This window comes from Cydia strobilella, chromosome 20 (genome assembly GCF_947568885.1).
Source record: "Cydia strobilella chromosome 20, ilCydStro3.1, whole genome shotgun sequence".
Lineage (NCBI taxonomy): Eukaryota > Metazoa > Arthropoda > Insecta > Lepidoptera > Tortricidae > Cydia > Cydia strobilella.
In genome coordinates, this window is record NC_086060.1 from 9,790,479 (window position 1) to 9,807,532 (window position 17,054).

The 17,054-nt window shown below is 37.3% G+C and overlaps 1 protein-coding gene across 1 annotated transcript; it reads left to right on the top strand.

The window, feature by feature from the left end:
• The first annotated feature begins 3,616 nt into the window (after positions 1–3,616).
• LOC134750593 (uncharacterized) lies at positions 3,617–4,868 on the top strand. Its single transcript, XM_063685794.1, has one exon. The coding sequence runs from the start codon at positions 3,871–3,873 to the stop codon at positions 4,675–4,677; it is 807 nt and encodes a 268-aa protein (XP_063541864.1). The 5' UTR covers positions 3,617–3,870; the 3' UTR covers positions 4,678–4,868.
• The last annotated feature ends 12,186 nt before the right edge of the window (positions 4,869–17,054 follow it).

The window sequence follows — 17,054 nt, forward strand, 5'->3', positions numbered from 1 at the left end:
AATGCCCCCTGTATATTTATCCAAATCAGTTCATCCGTTTCAGAAACGAACGAATGAATTAAAAACCTCTTTTTTTAACTCGATTGAAACAAAACACGTTAGAACTGACATTGAACTTGCGCCCGCCTTTTTACTCGTTCCGTCGTCGTTTTTTCCGCAAATCTGGGGCACATTGACCAATCTTACGTAATTTGAAGTGGCGTGGATGACGCTTTTTGGTTTCGCTGATGCAAGACATGCTTTTATTTTTATCAAGCAATGCAAAAAATGTTTATTTTCATAGCAAAAAAATTACATCCTGACGGACTCATTTAGACAATGTATTCTATTGAGTTTTCTGAGTTTGGCCTTGTTTTAAATATATTTTTTGGATAACACTATCATCATGCCTTGACACCTTTTTAATTGGGTGGTTTCACTAAATTTTATTTAATTTATACAAGAGCATCCAGAAATACTGCGTTGTGAGGCTCTAGTATACGAATATCTAGTATACGTAATCTAAACGGCTCAGTAAAGGTGTGACCACATTGCTGTTTAAAAAATGGTTGTAATAAGAAAACATTGATGAAAAGGACGTAACGTTACCACAGAGATCTGTCCACAATATTACCATGGAGATCTGACCACTACGTGACACTTTTTGCATGCTACCGGTGTTCATCGATTTATAAGACGTTATAACGTCAAAAACGGTGACGGTACGGAATCGCAGTGACGCATCGTAAGCGTCGTAGTCATAGCCTATGAGGACTGACGCCTATTTCAATATGTTGACAATTGATACCTGATACTGACAATTTCCTGCACAATGCTGGTTCGGTAAGCAAAGACGGTACATCTTCTTCTTTGTCGTTGTACTCTCTGTGTCGTGGTTAACTGCTGACATCAGGCACAAATGGTGCTTGCCGTACGATTACTTACCTACTTGGATAACGCCGACGTTTACTTACTTACGACTTTAAATGTACTCGTACTTGATAGTGACAATTGTAACACTGTGAAATAAGGGCCTGGCCAGTAGTTGCAAGCATTCCTTCGTCTTCTAATCTTGCCTACCTTTTTAATATGGGTAGACCGTACTTTTGTTCAAGCTCAGGTACCTATCATCATCATTCGCTTGCCCTTGTCCCATTCACAGACATGCTGCGCCGACCCCGCATGTCTTTTTCTTCCATACCTCTCTGTTACCCGTCATCTCATCATTCACCTTGCGTTCGTTTCATATCACCTCTCACACAGTCCATCCACCTTTTCCTCGGTTTTCCTCTCCTCGTACCTCCCTCCACATTTATTCTTAATAACTTTCTCGTCACATGACTTTCATCCCTCCGCATCACATGCCCGTACCACGCTAGGCGATTTGTCCTTACTTTTTTTTTGTTAAAAATAAAAAAAATACATAAAAATAAAATCGAGAAACGCAAAGGAAAAGTAAAGATATGTAATGTACTTGATTCGTCTAGACTTCAACGGATGCATTTAATTGTAATCCTCCAACATAAGTAAGCTATAGAATGCTTTCTAACTTTCGTAGCGAGTAACAGTTTTCCTGCACTAAACCAGTTTAGCCCAGGTTTCCACCTAGCATTCCTAGATTACTATCAAATAACAGCTATTATCATTTGTGTGAAAGAACTGGAGGGTTTTAATTTATTAATAACTATGCAATGTGCATGGCTTTTGTTAAACGGTTTGTGATTATTATTTATTTATCCATGTAATTAACACTTACCTCTAGCTATTGTGGTGATTTGTGTGTTCAAGAAATGGAGGGTTTTATTAAAATGCAATATGGCTTTTGCTAAACGGTTTGTGATTATTATATATTTATTTCCGTATGTACCTAATTAGCACTTATTCCTTTTATTATTTCAAACCAAACCGGACTCTAATCGAGTATAAACTTACGTTTATTTATGGCCTGACGTTTCGAACGTGTGTTCACGCGATTAAGTCCAGTGTTAGTTTAAAATTATGAGTGAAAATCGTGTTAGTTTAAATCAATATACTTATATCTTTATCAAAATTATTTTATAACATAATACTCTTATAAATAAAAATTGAATATTTCATGAGTAGGGTAAACTCGCATTATTTGGTGACACGCCTAATTCGGTGATACAAGTTTTGAAGCATGACACCCAGGAAAGCTAGTGAATTAGGGCCTTTTAAATGGGCATCACGGCAAAGCCGCCGAAGCCGTGAAGCCGCGAGGTCCCATTTAAAAGGCCCTAATTCACTAGCTTTCCCGGGTGTCATGCTTCAAAACTTGTATCACCGAATTAGGCATGTCACCAAATAATGCGAATTTACCCTAACTATCTCCATAACTAAGACAATATTATAAAACTCTTCATCTTATTTATGTCCAGTCACGCTTGATATAGTAGAGGTGCAAAATGAGATGACATATAAAATATTTCCGTTACCGTAAAACCACCCAAAAGCTCCCAACTAGAGGCTCCCAAGGTGACTATTAAGTATTTGAATGGCGTGGGTTTTTATGAAAAAAAAAGCAGACAAAACTAGAAAGAACATTAGTTTTTATACTTAATTTCGTATTGAACTTGTTACAACTACAAGTTTAGTATTACTAAACTTCTGAACTATTTTTATAGTTGACCGTCTAAGGGAAGATATTGAAATTGAAATTATACAGGCTGTAACAAAAATCGTAGTGATCCGTTTAAGGGCATATTCGGTATCCTGTTCTGATTAGGAAAAGGTAGAAAAAATTTTTTGATGCAAAAAAAATGTATGGGGCAGGTCATCCAAGACGGCCAATACTCCATACAAAGTCCAGAAAATTTTCGGGTAAAAAAATGTTATCTATTTTTTCCTAATCAGACCACGATACCGAATATGGCCTTAAACGGATCTTTACTATTTTTGTTATAGCCTGTATAATTTAAATTTCAATATTTTTCCTTTGACGGTCAATTATAACTATAGCAGCTATAAAACAATATTAAAACGATATTTTGAAATACAATCCCTAAGCGAGTAAAAACGGGGTTAAAAGATTTTAACAAGTTCAACGCTTTTTAAATTATATATGTTACCTTTATCAGAAACAATTAATTGCATATTGAAGAACTATTTCTGTTTAAGGTACTTATGTACAGATACCTACAAAATAGACCTGAACCTGCGCCAATTATTAGAACAAAAGAGATAAGGATCGCTTAGAATGCAACCGGTACATAAGCTCTTGTCTTTGTACAAAGTTACTTTTATGAAATAGAGGCTAATAATGGAAGTTAATAATAATTAAAAAGTCCCATAAGGATAGAACGATGGGACATATTATGTTGTGTCGAGAGGCAGTGCTTTGAAGCTTATGATATAGTATGTGAAATTCATTTTGCGAAACATTACAGTATTATTACATATACATAAATGCTATATATATTATATGTTGTATGTGTACCTACCGGTACAGCATTGGAAAATAAACTTAACTTTATTCCGAAAAATTAACATTGCGACCATAAATTTATCATCATAAATTCTATAGTTATGCGATAATAGTTCAAAACTATTTGGAAAAACTATTTCAGTATATATATTAAGATTATACAATCTTGCCTGAAACTTGTTAAGCTTCAAAGCTGCACTAAAGTCATGAATGAACGCAGAATGCCCGACACAAATCCGCGACCTTTACGATTTCCGCTTACGTTTCAAGTAATAACACGGGCTTTCACATTAATGCAACGTCTTATGAAACCTGGACCACACTTTTACTTCCAGACCCCGAAGAAAGTCCATTCTGTGATTTCGGTGAGTTTTTTCAACAGACGAGGGAAGGAGGGTATTTAAGCTACAGCGAATCGCGAGCGCGCCAGTGTAGTGCACGAACTTAGTATGTGGCGGACTTGTGTTGTTCTCGCGCTCGCGTCGGCGTGCGTCGCGCTCCCGGCCCAAGACACGGGACACTCGGACAACGACCTGGATGGATTGAACGACTGCTTGCGGAAGGATTCCACATCATGTTTAAAATATAAGTTCTTCTCTTTCGTCGACAAGATGATCGGACAGAAGGACAGCTTCGCCCTATCCGATGGAGTCACTGTTGTGAGAGCTACCGATGCTCCTCAAGAAACTGGTGCACCTCGATCCTTGGATCCTCTTTCAAGATTAAAGAGATATTTGGACACGCACTCCATCCGCGTTGAAGTGAAAGGATCGGATGTTGTGAATACAGTTTCGAGCGCAGGACGAGCTTTGGAGGAAACGGTTTCTTCGTTCACGGAAGACAATGAGGTTTCAGAAGAAGGTAGGGGGAAGAAAAAGAAGGCGCAGAAGATTCTGGGACCGCTGATGATGGCTTTGGCGATGAAGCTGATGGCGTTGATGCCGCTGGCTATTGGAGCGATCGCGTTGATTGCTGGAAAGGCGTTGCTGATTGGCAAATTGGCTTTGGTCCTGTCGGCGATTATTGGTCTGAAGAAGTTGTTGTCCCAACAGAAGCACGTGACGTATGAAGTGGTGGCGCATCCTCATCATAGCTCGAGTCACACATCAAGCCACGACGTAGGTGGTTCCAGTGGTTACGGTGGTGACGCCTCAGGAGGATACGGCGGCAGTGCTAGCAGCGGACACAGCAGCGGCGGATGGGGCAGATCTATAGATGCACAGAGCCTAGCGTATTCAGGTCAAAAGCCCCAGTGAAACGCCCTAGATGTATGACCTAGTTTCGAGGTTTCTCGTACACACCCATCGTTAAATTAATAACTTATTTCGCTATTTATACAGTGTGAATGTTTATTTGTTGACTGATTTGTTAAGTTTTTGTTTTGCTCAAATTTATTTAGTTATCTTTTTTAACCTTTTGTGAGGTTGTGGAGTAACTATTATTTATAGTATTCTATATACCTAGTATATGTACTTATTTCATAAAATATTTATGGTTGTGACAACAATTACTTGGCTTTAATATTATATAAGTATCTTGTAAGACTTAAATATTTGTTTTGTACATATCTATCACATTCATTATCATACTTGTATATAAATTATTTCCTATGTACAAGTTTGGGAACAAATCAAATTATTTTATTAAATATTTTTGATTTGCGTTTTTTAAGTAGTCACACTACTATATATAAATTAAAAACCACCACTTCACCACTGGAGGGCTTCGTCACTTTTTCTTTAATATATGACATCTATTACAGTTTTTATTTCCTATGTATTTTTTGAATTACTATTTTTATCAATTTATTAATTAATTATGTATGTCGCCTTAGCTTTAAATTATAAATTTTTAGAAAATACGTAAAAAAATGTCAGCAAACGACTGTTGTTATTAAAAAATAAAACCATGCAGTACCTTTTATTTTCACAAACCAATGATCAAAAATAATATTTTTAAATCTCTTCGACGAAAACAAAATAATTATGATAGAACTTCACTTATGGTAAGTTCGTTTGATCATTCAAATTTAAAATGATCAAGCTTATCCTGAACTAAAGTCGAATAAACAACAATGTAACAGTAGATGGATATGCTCGTTAGAAACGGTTAACATCTAAGTAATAAGAAAAACCGCTAAACCAAGAAACCGCTTGTCTAACACTAGGCTATGATAAAATTGCCAATTCCTAACATAGAGTGAAGGAATTTAACATCTGTGCCACTTCGTACCATGTCACAGTGACAATTAATAAGAAAGCAGCAAGGCTTTTCATATGTGACAAGGTACGAAGTGGCAGAAAAACATTCCTTGATCGTACATTTTGTTGGCTGTTTCGATATCCTGTTTAGATTTCCATACATTCCCACAACATTAAGCCACGGTGCTCAGTCACAAAAACAGTGCTTTCGATGCATCACATGCGATGAGAAAATAATTGAGGCAGTGAAAGTGAGAGGCAACAAGCGATTTCAAAAAAGCTTAAATATGATTCTTGTGGTTTTTTACATGACGTGATTATAATATTAATGTTGCTGAAATCGATAATAGTGGACAATAGGGCTACGAAAGTAATTTTAACAAGAAAATAAAATTTTGCATACATAAAAGAAAATTTTATCTAAAAACCTTGTAAGTTACTTGTGTCAACCAAATGTAACGTCATGGTTATGCAATGGCAAATATTATACATATAAATGCAATGACGAATAGGTATTATAAGTGCAAAAGAAAATTATATTTTTTGTAGTTTTTTGCCTATATTAACTAGTGACCAAAATATAAATAGCCACAAGCTGCATATTTTGTGAGAACCGAGCGCCTAATCCATTTTTAAATGCTTGTTATATTTTATCAGACATATTGTTGTTTAATTCAGAATAATACTTTAAATATAAAATGTACTTATACATATGTTTTGTTCTATCAATTATTACCTTTTGTGTAGCTTTTTTTTGTTATTTACAGGTAAGGGAAACATATTATTTAATTAACGAGTCTAACGCGATTAAATTTCACTTTTTATTTTACCTTTTATCCGACGTTTCAGCCAGACAGACATCAAATAATGTATCAATCTCAAATATGTGTACAAAACGTAAAGTGTTATAATATGTGTAAGGGAAAATTTTGTCCTTAAAATAAAATAACTCAAAACAGGAATGGGCTTACGCTAACGCCCTGCTTCTCGCTTTATTCTTCTACTTTGGAACATACACATTGCAGCTTTCCTTATATCCAGGTCGGACGTTTGCGTTTGCCCTCTAACACCAGAGAAAGGTAATGGTGAAATCATCAATAGTCACGTTTCGTACATTGCATGAAAAGTAAAAATTTCGATTACATCTTATTTCAAAATATTTAGATCAGTACGGTTTTTACTCACTATCATTTTTAGTCGCTTTTGGCGACATGTTTCGGATTCTTTGGGAATCCTTCCTCAGGCACCTCAGGTCCGCGGCGGTTGTACGTCGTGCACCGCCGTACTGATCTAAATATTTTGAAATATGTCTCACGATAGTTTAAGTTCGATTACATCTTATTTTGTGTTTTCAACACGTACCTACTTAAATAATATCATCTGAAATAGCAGATCCACTTGTTTCATGGGTTCCGAACGGGTATTACCCAAACCGGACAAGTGCGAGTCGGGCTCGCCCACCGAGGGTTTCGTACTTTTTAATATTTGTTGTTATAGCGGCAACAGAAATACATCATCTGTGAAAATTTCAACTATCTAGCTATCACGGTTGATGAGATACAGCCTGGTGACAGGCAGACGGACAGACAGACAGACGGACAGACGGACAGAGGAGTCTTGGTAATAGGGTCCCGTTTTTACCCTTTGGGCACGGAACCCTAAAAATACTATAAAAGTTTTAGTTGACACCTGTTTTTTCCTGTGAATGTAATGTTACGTATAATATCGGAATAATCAATATCGTTTCAGGTCTTACAATTGAAATTTGAGAACAATTTAGTGTAACTATTTATATTTCTATGCTAAAATTAATAATCATACTCGTCTTAGAATAATAGATACGTTACTAATATAGAAATAAGAAAAAAAATGTGTCATATCATATCTTCCTTATAAAATGTGTCATATCATATCTTCCTTATATTTCAAGTGCTGCTTAAAAGCCAGTAAATACGAAACCTCAGATCATAATTATAATGTAAATGACGACCGACGCAAAGCCGGGGTTTTTTGCAAGGATATTTCTCACGTTTCTACTTTAGGTAGGGGAGACCGCGATGAGTTGTGACAGAGGGGGAGTTGTGACATCGTCGAGTTTTTGGAATCTATTAACGAATAACGAGCTCGCAATAGCGCGCGTTTGTTAGTTCAAGTTACTAGCTAACTAGCGAGCTCGCTAACAATAAATAGGTTCCAAAAAATCGATAATGTCACATCTCTCCTCTGTCACAACTCACCTCGGTCTCCCCTAGTATACTACTGTGAAGTCGACTGTATCTTCGACGTTTAACCTTGTTTAGTTAGTAGTTATTCTCATGGCACATGTCATGTTCAGAATGTCATGAGCTATTTGTATTGTTGTCTGCGAAGCTGTGATATGAGGTCATTGACACTGGCTTAGGTTCATTGATCGCAAGAAAGTTAGTGCTTTACCTTGCATTGCAGTACTAGCATAGGCCAAAGAGAATACATAGGATAGAGGGTTACTGTCATAGTAAATTTTGTAGTAACAGTTAATTTACTGCCATCTATCGACACACGATTAAAATTAAAATGTATAAAAATACCAAAAAATTTGTATGTATAAATGTATAAAAATACCAAACCGTGTATAATAGCAGTCAATGAGGAAATAAAAAAGAAAGGGAAACCATAATTCTAAACTAATCACATTCGAGCTTTTATTATTATTGCTCAACTAAAAACAACAGACGAAGAACTAATCTTGCTCCATTCGTCACGGTACCTTCCTCGTAATCTAGCCCGTGACCGACCATGTCAAAAGCCAACCCAAAATCCACGCATCATATAAAATTTTAAAGCGCGTTTTCATGTGTACTTTCACTTTTAGTACAAGATTTAATGTTCTCTATCATTATTATAATTACTCATACAACGTATATTCTGCGTGTAATACACAAATTATTGTCAATTTATAGTTGTAAACTTAATTTAGTTTCAAGATTGTACAGTTTTTTAATGAATCACCGTTTTCTGTTTTTATGATGCATTTCTAAATTTTACCTTAGTATAAAAAACTTTTGATAAGTCGCTGCAGTTGAAATCTGAATGTGAATTGATCCTTTAAATAGTTGGAAGTATCATCATTCATTCAGTTCATTTGACAACGTTCCTACCCCATAAAATTGTTATAAACGAGTATGGCGCCTTTAAAGGTTTTTAGTTATAAAATAAAAAGAAAATTTTGTGGTTATCACATTATGTAATTGTCACAGTATTGTGGTCCAATACACAGCCCTAAAGTGACGCAACTTCGAATTCAAGTAAAACCTTATAAGTAAGAAGAAATCACAAGTGTTTATAATTTTGTACCATAGGAAAAATACCGCCTCAACACTTCAAAATGTCTCTTACGATGGATTATTATCATCGTTGTCTTCATATTTCTATGTTGTCCTATCTTAAGTAAGATCACTGTGGCGAAGACCGGCATATACTTATTTTTTTTGTTTGGGAAGATCGTTTCCAAAGTTTCCAAAGTTGCGAAATTTGTACAATGGAATATTTCGGAAACTTCTCATATTTTGCATGGTGATTGAAACTTTCTGGTTCCAAAATATACAGCTCCATTATTTTTTTCCATAAAATTGTAAGAACATTTCCAACATTTATAACAAAAAAACCGCGTACATGTGGATTTCAACTGGATGGCTCCGCAAAATACCAGCTTGAGGCGCTCGAGTCAGTTGAGAGGAGGGCCAAGAGAATCATTAATGACAGCAATCTGACGAATGCTCGACTCCAAAGTCTGGAGCATCGTCGCAAGGTTGCCAGCCTGTCGATCTTTTATAGGATACATTTCGGAGAGTGTGCCGATGAACTGCACAACCTTATTTTTACCATCGGACTACAAGACAAACGGCACTCCGGCATCGCTTCATGGTAGGAACTCCAAAAATACGCACGAAGCGTTTTGCTTCCACATTTCTAATGCGAACTGCCAAGGAGTGGAACGCCCTGCCCGAGTCTGTGTTTCCGCATGAGTACAATCTGGGGCTCTTCAAGGCAAGAGTTAATAGGTCTCTCATAGGTAAGCGTGCTCCACCGTAGACCGCATCATCACTTACCATTAGGTGGGATCGTGGTCAAACGCCTGCCTATTCATCATTTAAAAAAAAAAACCATCAGAGAAGGGTCCTTATGCTTAATGTGCAAAAGGGACCATGCACGAGTATTCCTGTCGGAATTTTAGATAAAAAGGTCCTTATTACACTCAAAACTTAAGGACCCTTCTGCGATGAAGACACAAATGCTCATCTGTAAGAGTAAGAAACCTTATCCCAACACAAACTGCAATATCATTCAAAAACCGAATCCAACACAAAAAGAAATAAAACAAGCTCCGTTGCGCCATCTAGGCCGCGTCGGAAGCAATAAAAAGACAGCAACCTCACGTAACTTGAATGGACGTAGTAACCTTGATAGTAAAGAACAGAATTACCTAACTTTGAGTAAACAGTGGGAATGTGAATCGACTGGTGGCATTGATGTTTTGTTGTTTTTGTCTGTAGTGTTTGTAAATAAATAAATAATAAATAATATTTATATTTGTACATAATAAATGTGTTTGATGAATAAAATAGGAACTCAAGTTAATTTACAGTCAATCTGATAATGTGTATATGTCTAAAATTTGTATTAAACACTTTTCGGATATTTATAGTGTTTTTTCCTTTCTAAAGGACTCGCCAACAGTTTTAAATGATGGACCTACGCAAAAGGCAGAAAAATATATAAATAGCTACCAAACTAGCAGTAAACGTTAAAAAAAGAATAAATACCACAATGTGCATTGTTACAGTCACAGTTGTTTTTTTCTCGGGCATTGACCGTTTACTGCCAGACGGTAAAACGACACGCGCGGCGAAGCCTTGAACTTTTGTTCGTTTTGTAAACAAACATGGCCGTGATTGTAGTTCAGACGTTTTCTCATAGATGGCGCTGAGATACGTATTTAATTTTTTAAAGAGAAATAGAAGAAAACATGGTTATTTGTATTTTTGTCCTTGGTACGATTAGCTTTCCTATTTAGAATGAAACTAATTAACTTAATATTACTTACACTGTAATGCAATGTAAACTAACTTATTATGCCCATATCTATAACGATGTGGGTGAATCTTCATGTAAGTGTTTAGAAAGCTTTCTTTTGTTTTAGTTCGCACGTGTAGAACAAAGATGTCGCTTTATAAAAGTATGGTTTACTCGTATTATGTCAGGAGTCATTTGATTTTAGTCTTAGGATCTTTATTTATCATAATAATATTATTTGTGGGTTCTGCAAATCATTTATGTTACATTTTAATAAAATAACTGACAGTTTTGTGTGTGACGATAAAATATTGTCCACGATTTACCGTTAATACCATTTTCGTGATAAATATAAAAGAGCCCATTAAATCCTTTATTCTAAATCCTTCCGTGGCCTACTAGCCCCTTAACTCGTCACTATAGGCTGTAGCTACAGCATAACCTTCCCTTTCCTCTGCCCAATTCCAACCTTTTAGCAGAATTATAAAGTGGCGCCAGCGAAAACGCGAAAAGTAGTCACGTGGCGGGGCCTCGATTAAATCATAAAAAGAACCTAAAATACAATGAGGGCTATCGTTTTTTTGCTCACCAGTTGGCGCCTCTGTTGATGGTGGTCCAAAAGACTAAATAACAGCTATCAGTCATTGAAGTGACAAGTGACATTTGACATTTCGAACTATGGAAAAGACCACCATCTACACTAGCGCCCCTAGCGGCGAATTCATACGCGTTAGCCCTCATTTGTCTTACAGAACAATGTTTTAAAAATCAAAACAACTCGGACTAGGCTGTCGCTCCCGATCTTCGGTCGTCATCAACAAATTGTATACCAACTGTTTTTGTGTTTCTTACGGTATATTATCCTTGTCTAACTCGCTACCTATTTTTGGGCGCTAGAAGAGCGTAACTCTACTTAAAAGCGTTCAATTTCAACTCTAAATACGGCAACACCTCTTTGACCACTCACTGGTGGCCGACAGTTTACTGGTTCTCGCATCGACCCGTGAGTTGTGTAACCCTACACTCGCCAAGTAACCCTACAATCCTGAAAAAGGACCAAAAATCCTGATATGTCAGGGGAATGCCTGACCTTACCTGCGTGGATGCATAAAATGGGTCAGCAACCCGACCCGCATACCAAGCTCCGCTAACGCACTGCCCCCCCCTACCGGCTGTCAACAAGGCAATAACGTGCTTGTCGTCCTTAATGCATACAGGTACGTGGTTGTATGCAGGAATTTATAAAGGAAACTTGTTTATGGCAAGGTGCACGATTCATAAGTAACTAAAGGGGCCCACTGACTATCAGCCCGCCGGACGATATCGGCCTATCAGTTGTTCGGAACTGTCTAATTTTTGTTCTAACTGACAGGCCGATATCGTCCGGCAGACTGATAGTCAGTGGGCCCCTTTACACTTTCATGTACAACACTGATTTAAACTTTCACGATTTTTACTCATTATTATTTATCTCGTTCAAGTTAATAAACAAGACCAAGTGCGGGTAGTTCGAAAAACTCGCGCGCCTAGAAGATGTTGATGTCAACTTTAGCCAGTCTTCTCCGAGACCACGGGGACAACGCCGTCCTCGAAACGTCGGAGGTACATTTTAAAACTATTTTACGCGATTAAGTCCCGTGGAGATAAATAATAATGACTTTCATGTACAGTCAGCAAAACATGTATGCAGGGTTGCAGGGGTGCTAAGCTAATAGCTATGCTGACGGCAGTTGGCTAACTTTGGGATTACATATATAATAAATTATAAACTGAAATATATATCATACACCAAAGAAAAAGTGACCAAGTCCACCGGTGGCCGAGGCGGAAATAGAACCGGAAACTTTGTGAGAAACCCTTAATTATGTAGATCTGCAGGAAAATGTATACCTACCTCGTATTTATTATTAGGCACCTCTAGTGCCCCATCCACAGATAAATTAAATATCTTAAGAGGGGGCTTACGAAAAATTATAGTTTTCATATTGAATTCTTAAGTGATTATTTTTTGTTTGTGTTGTTTTAAATATTTTTATTATAGTTATTTTTGTCCTGTCCTTTTGATGCTGGCAGGATCGCCATGTAAGGTGAGGGTTCGGAGTTGAGTAGAAACGAGTATTCAGCTTAAATGATGCTTTATTACTAAATACATTAGTAAATGGTCATAAGGTTCGCACATAACTATATCTAGTATACACTACAAATTTGGCATTAAGAGACATTTGTAACTGTATATATCTCTAAGTAATAATAATACCTACTTTAGTTTGAATTGATATTTGCACTATTTGCAGTTAGTTGTATTTTATAATTGTTGATGTGCTATCTTTGCTTGTATATAGATTCCATGTTGACATGTATAAGTGCCCTTGAACAGTAAGTAGTGGCCCCCTTTTATGAATATCTATCGGTAATTTTAAATAATCACAAATAAAATAAAACTATGAAAACGGATTATATCGCGTATATTGAATACGGATGACTCAGTGACGGGTGTTCGGGGTCGGGTCACCCGTTGACCACGAACGCTGTAAAGAGTTCGAAACGTCGGGATGTATTATAAATTCAATATACGCGATATAATCCGTTTTCATAGTTTTATTTCATGAGTAACTATCGCGGTAACCGAAGACAATATTATAATCACAAATATTTAACATTGGCGCTAGTGAGCACATTGATGGGCTATAGTTGTCTCGATAGAAAAAAAAATGCGAACTAGTTGGGTTAATAAGGGCAAGGGCAAGCTTGGTTAAGTTTGCTCATTATCCACCATGCCCGCACGAGCGTTCAGTGAAAGCAAATTAACCCAACAGTACAATTTAATAACATCATACATCACACAGCGCCAGTTGCGCAAGCGAGATAGCGATATGCACGTATAGGTATAGCGATCTCGCTCACACACCGGAGCGGCGTGCGGATCTGTATCAAGTGAAGGCTGCCTGAGCTAAAGCGCTTATTACATCTACATGGTCGTCGGACACTTTCTATAAAGCCGGTCAACGGGTGTTACCAACCTATTTAGCACCCTAATAGCAGTTTTTCATACCACGTAGGTGTGAGGAGACCATTATCCAATGTGTTACATAAAAATAAAAATGAATGGGCTGTGCTCTGAAGAATTGTTTGACATGATGCCAACGGCCGCTTTCTATCACCGCACCTCCTCTCGCCGTCGGCAGGGTGTTCATCCTCTCCATTGTGAGGGTACTCTGGCGACAAGCCGGGGATGCCGGAGGGCGCCGTGGTGGAATGTTATCGATCCCAGTGCGCCCTCACGAACGGCAAAGAGGGTGAAACGTCGGAGTGGGTTTAGTGGGTAGGGCCAATTCTCCCCCCAAGTGCGTAAGTGCATTCCCACTCCGACAAAAAAAAAAGGTGTTCATCCTCACACCCTAGAACCTAAATGGTCGCGTATTGTGCAGTTTAAGAGAAATTTCCTCCCGCGGACGGCTCGGCTGTGGAATGAGCTCCCTGTCGAGGTTTTCCCGAGGGGCTACAGTATGGGGTTATTCAAAAAAGGAGTGTACAGGTTTTTAAAGGGTCTACAAAGCGCATGTAATATCTCTGGTGTTGCAGGCGTCCATAGGCTACGGTGACTGCTTACCATCAGGCGGGCCGTATGCTTGATTGCCACCGACGTGGTATAAAGAAATATATCAACATTTCCAGAGAGACCAAGAAAAGTTGCACGGCGTGTGCTATCAAAATCGTTGCAGACTTGTCTTGGTCTAATTGTAGTTTAATTTAAGTGCAAAAATTTGAACATCTATAAATTGTATATACAGATGTAAATCACAATGAAAAAATCAACGATGATCAAACTGGTCAACGTGGGACGAGACCCACATCCTAGGATTGCCGGTCCAATGCGTTACCAATTGCGCCAGCTGACCATCCGTCAATCAACGCGAATTTAATCATTGCAACTGTAACGACGTCACTAGCGACATCTGCATATTAAGGTTCACAACCTTGACCACAATAAAAAAGGAAAAATATATTAATATTTAACATTGAACATTTTTGCATTACTTTTTTTTTACATTGCGTTTTAAGTATACTTATTTTATTACTAAACGATGTTTTACTATTTCGTGAAACGGAAAATTCAGCCCAGCTATTGGAAATCTGTGGTTACAACGGCCCCTTTTGAAAGTGACTTGAAAAAAGGTAGATGTAATAAGCGCTTAATATGGGGCTCAGCATTTATCAAGAGAAATGATAATCATAGAGCATGTGGTAAGGTAGTTAAAGATTTATCATATCTGTCCATTATCTGAGAATCGCATGGTAATTTGCAATTTACCATCGGCTTGTTAGCTACACTTTTAAAATGATGCATTTGAACTTACAAGAGCGTAGTCTTATCTTAAATACCGGCTAGTGCGTTGCCCCTCTGGTATTGCAGGAGCCCATGGGCGACGGTGGTGGCTTATCATCTGTTTGTATATCATAATAAGACAGGTAATAGGTATTTTAGATGTAGATTTTTAGGGTTCCGTAGCCAAATGGCATAAAACGGAACTCTTATGGATTCGTCATGTCTGTCTGTCTGTCTTTCCGTCCGTATGTCACAGCCACTTTTTTCCGAAACTATAAGAACTATACTGTTGCAACTTGGTAAGTAGATGTATTCTGTAAACCGCATTAAGATTTTCACACAAAAATGGGAAAAAAATGATAAATTTTGGGGGATCCCCATACTTAGAACTGAAACTCAATTTTTTTTTTCATCAAACCCATACGTGTGGTGTATATATATAGATAGGTCATCAAAAATAATATTGAGGTTTCTAAAGTGGTAAAATGTGTGCCCCCCCCCCCATGTAACTTCTAAAATAAGAGAATGTTAAAACTAAAACAAATATATGATGTACATTACCATGCAAACTTCCACCGAAAATTGGTTTGAACGAGATCGATATAGTTTTTTTTAATACGTCATAAATCGTAAACCGCAATTTACCTTTCATTCAATCAACTCGAATACAAAAAATAAAATAAAAGTACGGAACCCTCGGTGCGCGAGTCCAACTCGCACTTGGCCGGTTTTTTTTTATTCCCCTCTTTTCCTCTATGCATTTGTGGTATAATTTAAGTACAGACATTTCTGATTAATACAACATTAATCTAACTAAAAGGATTTATTAATTTATTACGAGCCCAATCCATATCGTCCCACAGCTGGGAAAAGGCCTCCGTATTATTCCTCCATGTATCCCTATCCCCTGAAGTCTCCCACCAGTCTCTATCAAAGGCGTCAATCTCGTCTCGCCATCTCCGACGAAATCTATTGTGATGCCTTACAATTTGTGGGACCCAAAGGGTGGCTGTTTTGGCCCACAGAGCATCCGACGGCAGACGTGTCCCAGTTCCATTTGAGCATGGCGGCAGTTTTAGCCACGTCAGCTATTCGCGTTTTGGAGCGCGGTATTTTTAATGCGATTGGTTTATTTCACGCTCAAAATACTACGCTCCATGGCTCGCTGACAAACCTTGAGTTTGGATTTTTGAACTTTTGTCAAAAACCAAATACAACTATAATGATAGCGATCACAAACTTTATACATATATTAGGTATTATGGTTTAATCTGGACAAACGTTTTAAAACGTAAACAATATAATTACACTTTCCTAGCAAATAAAAACATGTGAAATACCTGTTGCATGTATGTACGTACCACTAGGACACAATAGAAACTTAGCCTATCTAACATAGAAACTGCATTAGCAGAAAGCATACTCTACGCTAGTGTTGGCAAAAAACTCGATCTAAACCCACAAAGAGGCTAAGAGTCTTTGAAGTCCTTAAAAGAATAGATATTAAGTTTAGTAGAAGCTTAATTTATTATTAATTTGTTACAAACATGATCCTTTAAGAACTTCTCGAGTTCTAACTACAGAAACCTATAAAAATTTAACAATTTTCGAGAAATGGTCGTATCATGCAGTGGGGATACAAAATAAACTTATAGTAGTAAAATTTTTACTGTTCTTTTTCATGTATTGATTACTTAAAAGCCTTATACCCAAGGAAGAATAAATCCTATAAAATATACCCCAGGGTGCGGAAATGAATTCGTGTATTTATAACTTTGTTTATTGTTACAACACATGAATTATAAATAGGTAGAAAAAATAATAATTTCTGTTTATACAGTTTTTACATATTTTTTTGACTAGTGTAAAACATTTCTACACCCAAAACCTCGAGTAATTAAAAGATGCGGACGTTTTTCGAACACAGACTTTTGAAAGACTGAGTCGAATACTTAAGCTTTAAATCGAAAGACTCGAGTACCTCTTTCCAGCACTAAATCTCATGTTATCTGTGGCAGAAAGCAAAGCTACGGCCACAATACCACATAAGGTG